The sequence below is a fragment of the Lemur catta genome, chromosome 1 (assembly GCF_020740605.2).
Source record: "Lemur catta isolate mLemCat1 chromosome 1, mLemCat1.pri, whole genome shotgun sequence".
NCBI classification, from domain to species: Eukaryota; Metazoa; Chordata; class Mammalia; order Primates; family Lemuridae; genus Lemur; species Lemur catta.
The window spans coordinates 129,026,576-129,045,715 of NC_059128.1; the positions used below are offsets into that span (position 1 = coordinate 129,026,576).

Here is a 19,140-nt window from a genome sequence, read left to right on the forward strand (position 1 = left end):
TAGTTGTTGTTTTTTTAAGCTCTCATATCACCACAACTGGGCTCAGTCACAATTAATCTTATATGGTAATGCAGTGACAATGAGATGATTTCTCTGGAGAATCTATGCTAATACTATTAAAATGCTCTTACAATGTCACCGTGATTGCAGCGGCAGCATGCAGGAGCTATGCCTGTGTGATTATGGTATCATAGTGTTGGGCCATGACCAGAGGAAACTACTAATTCAACCCTGTAGGGACTTGCATTATGAAGCCATTATAACATGAGATTATAATGACACAATAACTTGGATGCCCATTCGTGATGTGAAAACTAAAAGCTAATTGGAATGCAAGTGGTATTTCCATTAAGTTGTAATTAAACACTGAAAGCAAGGCTTGTTTAAATCGGAGACGGCGACGTTGCCATCCAGAAATGAAAGTTGTGGGTGAAGAATGCATGCCGAGTGAGTGGAAGCTTAGAAATGGCTAGAAACCATTTGCAACTCTGCCCGTTAGTATTTACTAGGTGTGAAAGCTCTCATGCAAGTGGCTTCTGCAGACTGTCTCCCTCTCTGCTGGTCCTCCAAAGGAACCAAAAACAGTACCAACATATGAGATGCCTGGATCCAATTCACATTCCTCTCATAACCGCTAACATTTTCAGCTTTCTCGTTTCATTTTTGAAGTGGCCATAATAGTACCTTACCTCCCTTGAAACAAGAGAAGAAAGCAAATTTCTTTTTCTGCAAAAGGTAACCTTTTTTTATATGTAACAAAATTAATCCATGTTCAAAATCAGACAAAACAGATAAGCACAAAGGAGAAAAAGAAGATTAAAAAAAAAAAAGCCTGAAAAAATCCTACCCCCTGGAGATGACCTATATTAGCATCTCTGGGTATTTTCTTTTAGATTATTTTCTATGCATAGTGTACACATTTTTTGCTTGAAAAATTTGCATTCTACAATACTTTTTAAACCTACTTATTGATTCTTCCCATCCTTTCTAGTTGCAAGAGCTATTTCTTATCCAGAAGCCAGTTGATAAGTTTTGTTTGTGTTTTAAAGGTCAGCTTAAGCTGGACAATTTTACATGTCACTTGGGAAACTACACTTTACTATTAGGGAATAATATTTGGAAGGGTTTATGCTCTGCATATATCAGTTAGAGGGTAGATCTACAGTAAATTCTTCAGATTCTATTAACAGTACTATAGGTACTTAACATTTCGCTGTTTAGGAATCAATGGTGCCTTTGAGAAGGCGAAGAGTTGCTTGTTCAGATGTTATAAGGACACACAGTAGCTTATATGTTCTCCCTCCCAATTATGACTCAAGTGGTTATTGCTCCTTGGTTTAAATATAGTTAAGATGAGTTTTTGTTATTAAGTATTCAGTTTGCACTTAGATACGCTGTATGCTTTAGAGATGTTTTTATTACCACTTCTTACAAAAACCAAATTAAGTAGGTAAGTCTAAATTGCTAGAGTCCTTATTGTTATAGTTAGGAAAAGGAAAGCACAGTGCAATTAAATGGCTTGCTTCATGTCACCCCATGAACAGTGGAATTCAGATGAGATTTTCTGGCCCTGAAATACTATAGCGTCTTTTTAAAGCAAATGTGTGGTGTTACCTTGGAATAGCTCTTCCTATTAATGGAAACAAGAATAAGTAACTCTGATGTTCATAATAAATACCTACATAGCTTCGTGAAAATAACACTGGACTGACAAGCTCAAAGACTGGGTTCTAGTTTCAGCTATCTGACCTTCAAAAGATCAAAGATTCAGTTTTAGCATCTAGAAATGAAGTCATCAAATTAAATGATCTCCATGGTCTCAGCTCAAAGATTCTAAGATCAATTAGTATTTAACATTAATTGAAACAAACATTTTCATTATAAGCATTATACATTTTAATATTTGATTAAATAATATTTTACCTACTTTAAAACTATTAATCTAAATTCAAAACCATACCTTACTTGGATGGCATTTAATAATTTGACATATTTTAGCGGATTTGTAATTTGACTTAAAATGTCTTTTTTTTTTATTTGAGACAGAATATTACTCTGTCACCCAGGCTAGAGTGCAGTAGCATCATCATGGCTCACTACAACCTCAAACTCTTGGGCTCAAGCGATCCTCCTGTCTCAGCCTCCCAAATAGCAGGGACTACAGGTGTGTGCCACCATGCCTGGCTAATTTTTTTATTTTTTATAGAGAGAGGGTCTCACTATGTTGCCCAGGCTGGTCTCAAACTCCTAGGCTCAAAAGCTACCCTCTTGCTTCAGTCTGCCAAAGTGCTAGGATTACAGGTAGGAGCCACCACACCCAGCTGCAATATTGTTAAAATACAGTTAAAACTACAATGAAAGAAGAGTGCTGCTGGCATAATTATAGAAGTATGTAAATAGTTGTGACAAATAATATTTTAAATATATGATATTCTGTGAGTTCTTAGAAAGCAGGTGATAGCAATGATCAAGGTACCAAATTAAATATGGTGCAAGAAAACCATGTCTAAATCTTGTAGTGCACCTTACCTTTAGGGGGAAAATATATATGAGCGATTAAATTCCTTTTATACTTAAAGGCATAGATATATTAATTAATTAAAATTTGTTATTTTATGATAGGAACTTTTTTTAATTTTGTGAGGCTTTTTCTCTAGACAACTTAGAGTTCTATTAGAGCATTTTTTCAGCCATCTCAAAGACTGAGAAAGAGTGATTATTGCTCTATGACACATGTAGTCATAGATTCACCCTTGACCCCACTGTAGTAAAACAGCTTTTGGGAGTACAAATAAGCTCTTGGTTACTTTGCTTTTAGTAAATCAAATACCAGTCATCCCCCAAAAGAAGTCTCCATGTCACGTGTCACCCTCTCTTAGGACTAGCCAAAATTCATCACCTTGACTTCCTTCCCAGACCATTCCTTCATGACTACCTCTAAAGCAATATTTCTCAAACTTGAGGATCTACAAAATCTCAACAAATTTTTGATTTTGTATTTTCATTTTCATGATAATCTAAATAATTTTAAGCATATTCTGGAAGACTATATCCATTTTGTAACCAAATATTGCCATCAGATTTCATGATTTGCATCTGCATTTCTTTTTAAGACTTTAGTGATACCCAATTATTATCTAAAACAACAGCATTTATCTTTTTTTATGATTTTTTTTCCAAACCAGGGTCTCTGTTTCCCTGGCAGTTGTGACTATATTTCCTAGAATGTCAGGAGGTAGTTGGGACTGAGAGAACAGTGCCCTAGTCTGACAAAGTGGTTGGGGCCCTTTAATGTCCTTTATAAGAAGTGGAGTTGGTTTATAAACTAGGTCATATATAATAGCTGCATGTATGTTTGTTTTTCAGACATCTGACTTTAGGGTCTTTACCAGTATCCTAAAGGTAGAACCAAGAGTAAGGGCTTGTTCTGTGTTTTCTAGTCCTTCCAATTTTTCTAGCCCTGCCATTTGTACTATGTCTTCAACATAATCAACCCTACTCCTAACGTTACCTCCTTAAGCCTCGTGTCCACTCGTATCTCTGGAGCTGAGGGAAGCTTAGGGATATAGGGAAGGAAGCAGGGGCAATGAATCAGTTAATCAAAGCTAAGAGATGATGTATCATGATAACTTGGGATTGTCATTCTGTGTTCTTTTCTAAGAAAAAGGCAATGTGGATTTTCTTTGGCACACATTTTACATGTTCATTAGTAAGTGTTGGTTGACTCTCAAGGAGAAATCTCAGAGGTCATGGTTATTATACTATTTTTAAAGGTCTCCCAGGGGATGCTTACAGAGTCTATAGCAGTGCAGTTCTGAACTTTAGTGAAAGTGGAAAATAGCTCACTATCTCTGTGTGAACAATAACCCCATTTCTTCATTGGTGAAATGGGAACGATAACAATAAAAATGGATTTCATCTAAAAGCACATCCTATGGTCCAGTCTTCCACTGCTTTTGATGACTCACCTTCTGCTGATCCCTTGCCTACTTCACCAGGACATTAGGAGATTTAATTAAAGCGTATAGAGTATCTAAGCTCTTCCAAGAACACACAGCATTATTATTGTAGATAACACTTTTGATACTCCATAATCTCTTGAAGGTAATGAAACCAGCAATAGAGAAAGCTGAGGCTTTGAGACAGTTCAAGTTTTACGAAGACACATTCATACAATGTTTTGTTAATAATGGTCAGCATTGTGGGTTTGAGAGTTCAGAATTCCTTTACTGCAAACTTTCAAATTGTTCTACCTATCTTGAGTGATTTTTTTTCCCATCAATGAATAACACATTTGACAGGTCAGTGAAGTATTCAAGTCGTGCTGGTTTTAGTCAACATTGAAGGCTTTTCTCTTTTGTTTTCAAACTATGATTATTACAACACTTTTGTAAGTTAGAGGGGGGAAAAAGGAGTCCTCATGCATGCTTGCCTTTCCCCTGAAATTCAGTCCTGCTCTTGAGATCTCTGAGGAACGAGGAAAATTGCTTTAGCTTCCTAACTTGTCTCCTGCTTCTCCATTCAGCCTAGACTCCACACTGCCCATGTAGGTCTCATCCTCGCTGGGTACCAAATATGCAACCTGCGTACGAGCCTCTACAGGCTTCTTAACAGCCCTAAAACATGCTCTTCATTGCTCATGCCATCAGAATGTCTCTGTGACATGCCACCTCCCCCAGGAAGCCTTCTTATTCTCTCCAGCATCAGTGAAAGTTGTCTAAGCCCATCCCACAGGGCACCTGCCTTGTACCTCTTTCCTAGCACTGACTGCCCTCTGCCTGATGTCACAAGTGCCTCACTAATATATAAAAATAATCGATCTCTCATTGAATGTTTACCAGGTGCCAAGCTCTGCCCTGGGGGCTCTTCAGCCTCCTAGGGCAAGATTATTTCTTTTTTTTTTTTTCAGCTCTTCATGGGGGTACAAAAGCTCAGGTTATATACATTGTCCATGTCCCGCCCATCCCCCTGAGTCAGAGCCTCAAGCATGTCCATTCTCCAGACAGTGTGCCTGGCACTCATCATGTAGTCATACCTCCATCCCCTCCCACCCCACCTCCCCGAGTCAGCACCTTCAAGCATGACCATTCCCCAGACGGTGCGCAACGCACTCATCATGTAGGCATACACCCATCCCCTCCTCCCTGCCCCCCCATCTCAGTCTGATATCCAATTGGTATCCTTCCCCGATGTGCATTTAGGTGATCATCAGGGAAACCAATTTTCTGGTGAGTACATGTGATGCTTGTTTTTCCATTCTTTGGATACTTCACTTAATATAATGGGTTCCAACTCTCTCCAGGAGAACCAAAGAGATGTCGTATCACCGTTATTTCTTATAGCTGAGTAATACTCCATGGTATACATATACCACAGTTTACTAATCCATTCGTGGATTGATGGGCACTTGGGTTGTTTCCACATCTTTGCGATTGTGAATTGTGCTGCTATAAACATTCGGGTACAGGTGTCTTTGTTATAGAATGACTTTTGTTCTTCTGGGTATATGCCCAATAATGGGATTCCTGGATCGAATGGTAGGTCTACTTGAATCTGTTTAAGATATCTCCATAATGCTTTCCACAGGGGTTGCACTAGTTTGCATTCCCACCAGCAGTGTATGAGTGTTCCTGTCTCTCCGCATCCACGCCAACATGTGTTGTTTTGGGATTTTTTGATAAAGGCCATTCTCACCGGAGTTAAGTGGTATCTCATTGTGGTTTTGATTTGCATTTCCCTGATGATTAGGGATGTTGAGCATTTTTTCATATGTTTGTTAGCCATTCTTATATCTTCTTTTGAAAAATTTCTATTCATGTCATTTGCCCACTTTTTGATAGGATTGCTTGATTTTTTCTTGCTGATTTTCCTGAGTTCTAAATAGATTCTTATCAGTCTTTTACCTGATGTGTAGTATGCAAAAATTTTTTCCCATTCTGTAGGCTGTGTGTTTATTTTCGTGACTGTTTCTTTGGCTGTGCAGAAGCTTTTTAATTTAATCAGGTCCCATTCGTTTATTTTTGTTGTTGCTGTGATTGCCTTAGGGGTTTTCTTCATGAATTCTTTGCCTAGACCAATGTCTGTAAGAGTCTTTCCTACATTTTCTTCTAGAATTCTAATCGTTTCCCATTTAAGGTTTAAATCTGTTATCCACTGTGATTTGATTTTTGTGAGAGGTGAAATCTGTGGGTCCTGTTTCAGTCTTCTACATGTGGCTATCCAGTTTTCCCAGCACCATTTATTGAATAGGGATTCTTGTCCCGAGAGTATGTTTTTGTCTATTTTGTCAAAGATTAGATGGCTATAGGAGGATGGTTTTATATTTGGATTTTCTGTTCTGTTCCACTGGTCTGTGTCCCTGCCCTTGTGCCAATACCAGGCAGTTTTAAGAACCACAGCCTTGTAGTATAGTTTGAAGTCTGGCAAATTAATACCTCCCATTTTGTTTTTATTGCTTAAAATTGCTTTTGCTATTTGGGGTCTTCTCTGATTCCACTATAAGGGAAATTAATAAAACAAAAAGTTGGTTCTTTGAAAAGATAAACAAAATAGACACATCACTGGCTAGACTAACCAAGAGCAGAAAAGAAAACTCTAATAACTTCCATCAGGAACATAAAAGGAGAAATCACAACCAATGCCACAGAGATACATGACATCATCTTTGAATTTTACAAAAATCTTTATGCACACAAATTGGAAAATGAGGAGGAAATGGACAAATTTTTAGAAACACACAGCCTTCCTAAGCTCAATCAGGAAGAAATAGAATTCCTGAATAGACCAATATCAAGAACTGAAATTGAAACAGCAATAAAAAAAACCTTCCCAAAAAGAAAAGCCCTGGCCCAGATGGGTTTACACCTGAATTTTACCACACTTGCAAAGATGAACTGGTGCCCTTCCTACATAAACTATTCTCCAATATTGAGATGGATGGAATTCTCCCCAACACATTTTACCAAGCCAATATAACATTGATACTAAAATCAGGAAAGGACTCAACAAAAAAAGAAAACTACAGACCAATTTCTCTCATGAACATAGATGCAAAAATTCTCAATAAAATCCTAGCAAATCGTATCTAAGTGCTTATTAAAAAAATAATTCATCACGACCAAGTAGGCTTCATCCCAGAGATGGGTGGTTCAACATACGAAAATCTATAAATGTAATTCACCACATAAATAGAAGCAAAAATAAAGACCATATGATCCTCTCAATAGATGCAGAAAAAGCATTTGACAAAATTCAACACCCTTTTATGATAAGAACGCTTAACAAAATAGGCATAAATGGGACCTACCTAAAAATGATACAAGCCATATATGACAAACCCACAGCCAAGATTATTTCTTTATTTATCTTTGTTTCCCTTCATATCCTTCTTTGGACATGGTAGATATTCAGCAAACATTTGAGTTGAAATTTATGCAGGTCTAATTTGTGGGTGCCTGGGAAGAAGGCTTCTTTATGTTGCTTTCCTGTCCTCTGAGAACATAAGGCCCAAGCTATGCCCTCAGATCTGCAAATCAAAGCAGCTTTTCTTAATATTTCAAGAAGAGTAACAATACTCGATTACAATCCTATAAAGAGATCACAATGCTAATGAAAATACAGATTTTCTTGTGGCTGAAGTTACCTTCCATCAGTGTGGAATTGAAGCGTGCATAGAACACTCTTTATTGGTTGAACAGACATTTATTGAGCATCTACTTCTTACCAATTGCGGTTATAACTTCGTGTTGGTACCTATTGCTCCAGGTGTGGGAATGGAATCAGAGTAGTTATCAAAGCAAAAGCTAGTTACCTCTACAACTCTCCTTTTCATCAAGCACGGTGTGGCATTTCTTCTACAGGTGTCCAGGTAGGCAGCAGATCATGGGTTTTATTTGTTTTGCTTTTGTTTTTGAGACAGAGTCTCACTCTGTCATCCTAGATAGAGTGCAGTGGTGTCATCATAGCTCACTGCAACCTCAAACTCCTGGGCTCAAGTGATCCTCCTGCCTCAACCTCCCGAGTAGGTGGGACTATAGGCATGCACCACCATGCCCGGCTAATTTTTCTATTTTTAGTAGAGTCTGGGTCTTGTTGCTCCAGCTAGTCTCAAACTCCTGAGCTCAAGCAATTCTCCTGCCTTGGCCTCCCAGAGTGCGGAGATTACAGGCGTGAGCCACTGCACCCGGCCCCAGATCACATTTTAGAAGTCACTAGAACAAGACAACGAGAGCTGAAATCAGATTAGAAAAGCCTCCGTATAACTTCCATTTTTTCCACCAAAGGGGCTAGGCCTGACCATCTAAAAACAGACACCTGCACTGGTGCTTCGAAACTCTGAATTAGCAAAGGAGAGGCGAAAATCAAGGCTTTTCTAAGAGCGTCTCCTGTGTGGTGTGCTCTTCAACATAAAAGACCTGAGAAGATTTTGTGGGAAATACCTTGTAGATATATTGCCTAGTTATTTATGCAACTGAATCACAAAGAATTTCTGCAATTCAAACATTATTGTAGAATTAAATGGCCTTAAGAAGAAATTAGTGTAGATGGTCTACACATTTAAAACATTAGCCTGCGAGCCATTATCCAGATTTATTCCTTGTTGAGGAAGGGTTATGGCCATGCATCACCTATAGTCATTTTGCTAAGTATTTTTAGTTTTCTGATTTTCAGCTGACTTCCACCAATTCAGATAGGAAATGTCCTTGAAGATGAAGTCACTTGCTGTGATTTTTATGTGCTCAAGATTCCTGCTCTTACAGTGGTCCCCCCATGTCCACAGTTTTACTTTCTGTGGTTTCAATTCCCTGTGGTCATCCACAGTCTGAAAATATTAAGATACTCTGAGAGCGAGAGACACAGAAAAGAGAAACCACATTCACTTAACTTTTATTATGGTCTATTATAATTGTTCTATTTTATTATTAGTTATTGTTGTTAATCTCTTACTGTGCCTAAATTATAAATTAAACTTTATCACAAGTATGTGTGTATAGGAAAAAACACAGTATAGAATTCCATGGTTTTTGGCATCCACTGGGGGTCTTGGAATATATCCCCTATGGATGAAGGGGGAATATTATATTTATTAAGAGAAAGTTTAAAAAAAAAAAGCATAGGTATTCCTATGTAGTTGAGCACAGAATAAAAAGCTAAAATGGGATATTTGCTGTCTTTTGAGAGCTTGGAGTGTGAAGATACAAGGTGAAAAATCAAACATGGCTTCAAAATCCACAGCCCAAAGACTTTTTGGGAAAACATTAATGCTTTTTAATAATTTTTAGCTCTTCTGATTTAGGGAAATAATGTGATATTCGGTGGAAGGGGTGTGCTATGATCTCAGAATTATCCATTATCAGAAATATATTACATAAGTATTCCAGGGAAATGTTTAGCCCTATTCTAACAAACTTTTAACCTCCATAGAATATACATTTATGTTGATCTTCTCTAGTCATATTCCCCTTCTATGTATAATTTCCTTGCTCCTGCTTTGATATTTGTGTTCTTCCTTCATTATTTGCCTCTTTTGTGCCCGCTGCCTCAAATCCTTTGTGGATAGGGCTGGATTAAAACAAGCAAGCATATGAATGTTAATGAAGCACATAGTAGGAGCTTAGTAAATGAACAAAAGGCATCATTGTTGGTTCCCAGCCTCCAAGTGACAGGCATGGGGTTGGGAGGGGGATTCACTCTTGTTTTCTTATTTGTTTTTGTATTTCCCATAGACCTGCCCAGCACAGCATCTTACACTTCATTTAATAGATGCTAAATAAATATTTATCAAATCTATAATAACACTCTATTTCATTTTCTTGTTTTTTTGCTAATCTGCCAAAGGTTGTTGTTTACTCTCCTTTAAAAAGGATTCTTTTTATGGTTTTATTCTTATATGGTTTATCTATACTTAAAATTTATTACCCTTGATGCCTCTTTTTTACTTAGAAATAAATAATGCCCCATGTTTTATAATTTCTGACACTGTCCTATAAAATGTCCTCTTGACAACGTCCCATCTCTGCTCCTAACCCCACACAGATGTGTGTTCAGTGGGACATTGGTCCTTGTCTGGCGTGACTGTGGTAAGAATTATTCAGGCCACTGAGCCTTTTTTGGTGGAAGCTCCAAGACTTCAACCAAAGTCAAAAGTCAGTTGACAAAAGACTGACTCAAACAGCTTGAATTTAATCAAAGTGGACCACAGCCACTAAAAAGTCCTGTCATTTGATCTGAGATATTTGCACATGAACAATATCAAATCTCAGGCAAGACTGGCAATTAACAACTTTATGCTAATAAAGAAAAATTTGAAATAGCTTTTAAGTTCATAGATCTTTGCCTGTCTGTGTCTTTTAGCTGGAAGACTCAAGGTCTATATTCTATCATTTTGCCTGTGACATTAGTATAGTCATCTGATGGGTTTGTAACTAGTAACATAGATTTTTTTCCCATTTTACTGTCTTTTACTGATTATAAATATAATAGGCAAACATTAAAAACTGGAAAAATACATTAGATTGTAATGAAAAAACAATCGTGTATCTTTGCTCCTTCTACCACCCAAAGATAAGCATAGTATTTCAGTATCTCTGGTTGTTAAGCCCTATATATATGAAGATATATACACTGCATAAATTTATCATACTTAAAATAGTCTTGAATTTTGCTTTTTCATATAATAGTAGCATTTTCTATGTCACTAAATATTCTTTACAAATATAATTTGAATGGTTATATAATGTTCCATCATATATATAAACATTCCTATAAGACATTTTGTTGCCATTCTATATAATGCCATAATTAAATATTTGTGCATAAATATTTTTTTACGCACATCTAAATATTTCGTTAAGTCAGATACCCAGCAGCAAAGTAACATATTTAAGACTCTGGATACATGTTGCTAAACTACTTTTCAGAAGAGCTGGGCAAACTTGCACTTTTACTAATGTAAATAGGAGGGTTGTCATATCACCACAATCACCACACTCACTGCGATCTTGCTTATTTTCACAAACTAGTCAGAGAACTGGCCTGGTTTGTTGTAATTGTCTCCCAAGTGATGCTTTCTACTGGATCCCTGCTATGTGACTACTTCTGCTAACTTTTAAGGACTAAGTTATCAATATCATTTTAAATGGAAAGATTTTTTTTCTTGAAGTATGAAGCTAGATGTCTATTCATGAAAAATTTCAAATGGTTTTTTGGTGTTTCATGCATTGCTAATATAAGTTCCTTAAATATTATATATATATGTATATATATATGTATTTTTATTATTTAGCATTGTATTCACAAAACTGAAATTATGCATCCCTCTCCCCCACCATATTTTGGGGCTTATCTGGCAACAGAAATCCCAAATTAATACCCTAGTTATTTGGCATTTGGACAGCTATTTGAAATTTGGACAGTTCTCCATGATGTTGTATCCTCTGGAAATTATAAAAATAAAATACATCATGCTTTAGGTTTAGTTCATAAGCATGAGCATTTTATGTATACAGTTTCTGCTCTCTTCATTTATCACTAAGAAAGCAAAATTTAAACCAGTCTTCACATTTGTCTGGAGATAAAAGAAAAAATAATAATTATGTGTAGGATATTTTAATCCAGTGGGATTTAGAGCATTGTTCGGGGCATGCACATTACATGCTCAATCCACTTGCAAACTTCAACAACAACAAAAAAAGTGAAAAAGTCTTATTGGATTTTCAGATTTGGTGTCTAATGAGGGCATAATTCTGTAGTTTGGTCAGGCTGTGCTGGGTAGTCTGGTACCTTCACAGGGACAGCTGCAAGGCTGAGCTCAGTGGGGACCCTGGGATGGCTGGGGCCCCTCTCTCTCTCTCCATGTAGTCTCAGGGCCTTTCCTTCTCCAGATTTTTTTAGCCAGATTTTATTTATTTTAGCCAGATTTATTGCATTGCAACTTAAAGTCCTCCAAAGCACAAAAGCAGAAGCTACTTCCAAGGCTATGGGTCCCAAACTGGCATGCCATTGCTTTCACCACATTCTCTCGGTTAATGTGAGTCAGAACAGCTCAGATGCAGCATGGAATGGGCTACACAAGGATTTTGACATTGGAAAGCACGTTAACTGAAGGCCATCTATGGACACCAACCCACTGTATTAAGCACATTCATTTAAAAAGGCATTTCTGGTACCAGTTAACCATGGATAATGAGGACCCGCTGTAGCTGTAATCACTTTGCTGGGTCATTTCCGAAAAGCTAACGAGTGGTGATGTCAATTGCAACTGTCAATCTGCCCTTAACAATCACAGGCCTCAAGTGAAGAAATTCATTTATAAGCAAATTAGAGCCTTTGTTTGATTCATCAACTTCAACCTCCTATTATTAGTTTTTTTGTTTTGTGTTGTTTTTGTGTGTGTTAGTTTTGTTAGAACCCAAGTTTAAGTTCACTTGCCTAAAGGATACTTGGCAAATATTTGGAAAATAATTTGAAGTTTAATCTACATTAATAAACCTGAACACTCATTGGTGCTTTAAAATTTAAGTAGTGCTTTTATGTATCATTTTACTTGCTTTTCATGTCAAATCTTATGTGATCGATCAGGCAGATGTAATTCCACTTTTCAAGAGAGGAAACTAACTCACCAGGAGCTTTTAAACGTACCGCAGTCACACCGCTAGGACACGATGGAGCCAAGACTCCAAGTTCTGGGTTCTTGCAAACTACCCATTCATCTCAGAGTTCTCTTTTAAACTTTAAGGACCTGAAACTGAAATTCATTTTCTCTTTCTCTCCCTCTCATTACATGTATTTGCATGTATGTCTGTACATGCATATATTATAAAATATACATTTAAAAACCCATTCTTAAAGTATAACCTTCATAGATAGTTAATGATCTATAGATCGATAATATCCATTTCAAGTTAAAGGACATCACAAATGCATAGCTGTCATCTGGAAGTCATCTGGTCCAACCTCCTCATTTCAAAAGACGGGAAAACAGGTTCAGAGAGGTTAACTTCCTTGCCCAAAGTCACACAACTATTTAGCGGAACAGCCAGAGATTCTTGACTCTGAACCCCCTGTTCTTCCAACTAGACCACGCCACCTCAAGAATAGCCTTCCAGATGAAATTATAAGAATATAGATGTTTTACGTGTGTAAAACTTTAACTCGTGGTTTGCCAAGAATGAAAAGTAACAAATTCTAAGTTCTTTAGCGACCAAATACAGTTAATAAGGACCAGTTGTAAAATTTGCTCAAAGGCTTGCTATTTCTGGGAGCAACCTATTGCTAGGGATCTATGGAACAGAAAATCCCCTCTAACAAAAGCTGAAAACTGACTTCCAAGTGGAGAGCTCTGTACGAAGAAAAGGAAGTTCCAACGGTTGGATTCCAGCAACTTGGTATATGTTTCACTCTCAGGATTATATGTTAGCAGCGAAATAAAAAAATTTTACATCAAACATTCTCGAGGCATTGAGTGGGCAACCTTCTTCTGAGAATGAAAAGGGCAGAGATGAGATCGCAGTTTTTCAAATTAAGTAAAATGTAAAGGTCAGTTATTCATACATCGCCTTGACAATATCGCCCTTGTCCCAACTCTAGTGTGTTCCTATAGTAAGGAGTGAGTACTGTTGTATTTTGAGCTGAGTAGAAATAGCAGAAATACTGTCTTCTTCCTCCCTTCCCTTCCTCTCCTCCACCTTTGCCTACCTCCTTCCCTCTTTTTCTTTTTCTTTTTTTAACAAGAATGTGTTTTCAATTGGTTGATTAAACAGATAACAAATTCAAGAATAACTTTCTCAGTGAAATCGAATGAATGAAAAAAAGCGTGGGAATGAAACCCACCATTTTCATTTTCCTCCGAATCGAAGCTGCTCATTTGTATCTCTGAGCAGTTTTGTTTTATTTATGTCACAGTTTGAAGAACTTTGCTGGGTCCCATTATTACTCTGTATACTCAAGTGGTCGGATTTCTCTCTCTTCAGACATCGTTATTGATTTTTTGACAGTGTTTAATATTAAAAGTTATAAATCTACATGCAGGAGAACCATTTCCCCATAAATACCAGAGAAACTGGAAATGCAGTGACTCCGTGCAAGGAGCGACTCCTGGTGTCACCGTTGTTCAGCAAGCAGACCCGGCTGCTTGAAAGATGACGTGTCACAGCTTTGAACTTGCACTCGCGATGGAAGTATTCAAGCAAACTTTAAAAAAACATTATGCAGCTTAAAAAATATTTTTGTCACAAATCAAATGTCAGCGTTAAGTGAGATGTTTATAGAGTGCAGCCGCACTGTGTGATGTTACACATGAAAAAATAGAAGTGCTGATGTATTTGGATCAGACAATACTTTTCTTTTTTTTCTTAGACACCCGTTTATTTGGAGGATGCTTTTAGAGTACCAGCAAGTCCAAGTGCAGTTAGAAAGTTCCATCTGCTCTATCTCTTAACTGCTTAAGCCATCTCCACTGTGTCCTCTCAGACCAGGCCATCACCTGATTTTCTTCTGGATAATAGCAATGCCTCACTGGTCTCCTTGCAAGCACACTTGACCTTCCTTCCATCGAATCTCTACCCGGCTGTCAGGCTATTTACTTGCTATCTTCTCCATAAAACCCTGAAATACCTTCCTTTTTTTTTTTTTTTTTTTTTTTTTTATTAGTTAGGGTTTGGTTCAGGGAAACCAAACAGCTATGAATGAAATAGAACAAGGGATTTATGACAGGGCTTAGACCTTTCATCGTCGTGAGAGAAGTTGGGGAAGTGAACTAAAAATCGATTCACCGAAAATCAATGTGCCGATTTGACCATTGCATTTAAAATCGTCAGACTAGTACCTTCAACCAGGTCTACAGCCAAGTACAGCAGAGGCAAGGGCAAGAGAAGAGCATATGTCTGTGAAATAAGGATAATGTACTGCATTTAACACAAATTCCCCTCATTCACAGGTAAAAGAGTAAGAGTTCTGGAAATCCTACTCTCTGAAATGTGAAATGCAACTGAAACGTGTATTCAACTGAAGCAGACAGAATTATCTTAAGCAGGCAGGCCAGGGTGAAATAGCTGTGGGAACAGCTCAGTGAGATAAAACTAAAATTGCCCCCAAACCACACTCCTCCACACCAAATCTTTCACAATTAGGCAAATTTTCTAAATATTTGATCAAAGTTACTTTATGCATATATTTTATTTCATAGCATAGTATTCAATTTTATTAAGATAGCATAGGAATTGATATCTAAATATTCATTTGGCAAAAGCTACAGTAAGAAGACATAAAAATAGTAGCAATAATCATCAGTCTATAGTACAAAAACAATTGTATTCTGTATTTACAGATTTTAGTCTATTTAGAGAAGAAGCTCCATGCACCATATATTTTAAAAATAGACAAATCCTACGTAGTGTCCCTGTCTTCCAGCTGTTCTGTAGGGCTGTTTTCTAAGTCTCTTTTCTTACCCCTATTTTTTTTTTTTTTTTGTCTTTAAAAATCCCATGTTCTTTTTGATTCCAGACCCATCAGAATTAGAAGAGGTGTTTTCTCTGGCCAGGCTGTGATAGTAGTTGCAGAGTACCCTCGGATTGCTCAAACTTCACATCTGAAGTACAGCAAAGCTTTTGACCAACATGTTTATAGCTCTAGCTAATCCCTTTTCCACTAGCTTCTGTGCAGGTACGTGCAATGCTGAAGCTTTTCATGCATGCTCTGGAAAATACCAGAAGCCTGCTTTTTTGCTGGTAGTCACGCTTGTCTCCATAGTTGTGTACATCTGCTTTCATTGTTCATTACTCCCCTTTCTTGGTCTGTGAACTCTCATCTCTATGGTGGAAGCCAGGGAATAGCCCCTTGCATGAATGTTGAAAAGCAAGCAGCTTTCAGGCTGAAAAGGGCTCCCTGGCTGCACAGAAAAACCGTAAATTCTAGATACACACTTCACCCCATTGAAAGACATATTCCAGCTTAGAGCGGTGTTGGCTCCGGTTTGTTCTTTAATCGTTCCTTATCCTTTGAGTGTGGGTTACATTTTGTGTGATCATTGGACACGCCAACTAGTTCTGCCTGAGAGCATTAGAGGAATTTCCCAGAAGGGATGACATTTCTTAAGTGATTTTTTTTTTTCCACAAAGACTCACAGCTTGTGAGCTTGAAACGTACCAACATTGCTCTTTCAAATATACATCCATTAAATATGCAGTTTGGTACTTTGCTAGTAAAAGTGATAGCGTTTTATCAATTTGTCTCACTTTCTACCCCTCTGTGACTCTCTGCAACACACCTATAAGACCAGCAGCCAGAAGGAAAAAAACCAGAAAATTAACCCATATGGAAGATTGAACCTGTTATTAATGGCGCTTCACCTGCAGCAAGATCATCAGCAACAAGTAAGGGGCTTACCTGGGACTCCTGCAGCCCGAGTACACCGAGGACGCTGCCCTGGGCGCCCTGAGCCTCCCACCACCTCGTGCTGCTGCCCCACGTGGACCCCATTGAGAAGCTGCTCAACTGCGCCCCCTGGAGACGTGACTGCGCTAGAGCCTCCCCCACCCTCCACCGCACCTGCTGTGCTGGGTGTGGGCAGTCAATGTCCTTCCCAGGGTCCCTTAAACTGAGGTGTCAGGGACCTGACCACAGTTCGTGGGCGTGAATCCCCCACTTTGGAAGGAACATCCAGTAAAGGTCTTTTAGAACCAAAAAAAAAACAAAGAAAGAAAGAAAAGAAAAAAAATTAACCCATATGGAAGATTGAATCTATCATTAATGGTACTGTGATTTCATCAACTGAAGGAATGAGCTATACATATTCCTTGCTCTCAGTAACAAGTGATAAGACGCTGAACAGTGAGTTCCTAGACATCATGAGTGAAAAATACTGCCCTGTACAGTGACTGGCAGCTGTAGAGTAATTCTCTGAACAGATACAACCTGCTTTTATTATAGCCACCTTGTGAATTGCCTAGCTGTTGGAAGCTTGGCTTGCAGAAGAACCTCATCAAACAAAAATCAATGGCCACGTTAGCCACATGTTCTCTGTCAAACAGTCTAAATAAATCATTTATGCCTTGCGAGCCAATATATCTCGAACACCTGAGTTCAAGATAATTGCAGTAGCTGGTTGCAAATCAGCCTATAATTCTGTAACCCTCTGACCTCTGACATTGTTTTCACCTTGTCTTGTGTACGTACTATACCCATTGTAAATTTCCCCATTGTTCCCCCAAAATCATCTCCCCTCTAATCAACCACTCCTTCCGCAAAGAAATAACCTAGGAAATACATAATAGTTCCTAGAATTAGCATAACAAAGCTCCTATTTGTTGAACAGCGGCTCTGTGCCAAACATTTCTTCAGGTATTTTTACCTGTGGTTTCTAATTTAACTTTATTCTTATGACAACCTATGAAATGTGCTTTGTTATTCTAATTTATAGATGAGAAAACTGATGCTCAGAAAATCAGAGAAGACCTTCAAAGGGATATGGGGGGGAAATAGTGATTTCAGAATGTCTTTTGAAGAAATAATTTGAAGGCTTCGAGTTGGTTTTCTAGTTGATTTTTCCCACCATCCTCTGAACATGTCCAGTTGGTGCTCTCAGTGGAACTGGTTCTGCCAGTGGTTTTGCTCTTGGCCTTGGAGGTGTTGGTCTTCACCACTTTCAGCAGTGCCTTTTCTTTATAAGTCACATCCTTTTATTTAGGTAGTGTACCGGTAAATGAAAGTGCTGGAATTAGAGTTCTTGTTGTCACTGATAGAAATTGGTGAATACTTAATTTGTGTTACAAATGAAAGTAAAACAAGGACAGTTTGCTCTTTTTAGAAATAGCAGATTTTGGTCGCAATAGATCACAGCTGCTTTCATTATGACTAAGAATTTTTGCTTTTCAGTAGTTTTGGTGTTTCTGACTGTGCCCTTTGACAGCCAAACATCTCAAGTGGAGAGAGGTGGGTTTGTTTCAGTTTTTTCATTATTAAACCTAAGTGTGCTCCCTCAGTTGTTGTCATTGGTTGGGGCACATTTTGTGAAATCAGACATCTTGTCTTTTGCTTCTTTATAGCTCTAATTTCTGGCACATAGTAGACCTTCGAAAGAATTCTGTTCACTTAGCTAGCAAATGAACAGTGGCATGATCAGTTGCCTCCTTATGTTTAAGTCAGCTAAAAAGTGACTCATGACACAGTACTGATACGTGGTTGGTTTTGATGTAAGTTATTGATCATGAAGAGTTTTTATTTTTTAAACGAAGATCCTTGTTGAATTATCCAAGAAAGCAGAGCTATGACTAAGAGAGAAAAATTAAGTGAAAGAAAAGTGTGACCTGAAAAATGAGAAATATTTCCAGCAGTTGTAGTTGGGTCTAAGTCAGGCAGAGGAAGACCAGTGGAAGTGGTGAGGGTCATATAAAACCATGCATGTCCCTTAGGTCTAGTGGGGACAGACTCTGACTTTGGCAGGATGATAAATGGCATTGTATCTTTAGTTTCAGTGATTCTCTTTCTTACATGGGTATATATATATTCACAGCCTCTTACTCCTTATGCATGGAATTTATATGTGTGTTTAATTTTCTGATTATGTTTTTCTCTTTTTTCCAGAAAACCCTCTTTCTAGAGCATCCCCTGATGGTACCATCAGCAATGTCTTCCTTAAGTGGGAAAGTCCAAACTGTTTTGGGCCTGGTGGAACCCAGCAAACTGGGCCGCACCCTGACCCATGAGCACTTGACCATGACCTTTGACTGCTCTTACTATCCACCTCCTCCCAGCCACGAAGCTATCTCCAAGGAACCTATCGTGATGAAAAATTTATTTTGGATTCAGAAAAACCCTTATTGCCATAAAGAGAACCTTCATTTGAATGAGGAAATAGAAGCCGTAAAGGAAGAATTGTTGTATTTTAAAGCTCAGGGCGGAGGGGCTTTGGTGGAGAACACGACCACCGGAATTAGCCGAGATGTGCGGACGTTGAAGTGGCTTGCAGAAGAGACCGGTGTCCACATTATATCCGGAGCTGGGTTTTACGTGGATGCAACTCACTCTTCCGAGACCAGAGCCATGTCAGTGGAGCAGGTAGAAAGCCCTAAGTTCTTTAACAATATCTGTTTATAAATTCAGAATAGTCATAATCTTATAAATGCCATTGGCTCAGAGGTAGCT

The 19,140-nt window shown here is 38.1% G+C and overlaps 1 protein-coding gene across 4 annotated transcripts in view; it reads left to right on the forward strand.

The window, feature by feature from the left end:
• Positions 1–19,140, forward strand: part of PTER (phosphotriesterase related) — a 53,293-nt gene that overhangs the window by 12,334 nt on the left and 21,819 nt on the right. For 2 of the 4 annotated variants that reach the window (XM_045534069.1, XM_045534068.1), the window contains one exon: positions 18,580–19,053. In XM_045534069.1, the coding sequence (XP_045390025.1) occupies positions 18,607–19,053 (447 nt within the window). In that variant the 5' untranslated portion in view covers positions 18,580–18,606. Of the gene's footprint in view, positions 1–15,644; positions 15,661–17,897; positions 17,929–18,579; positions 19,054–19,140 lie in introns of those variants that run through there. The other 2 variants (XM_045534086.1, XM_045534077.1) reach the window with 2 other exon arrangements.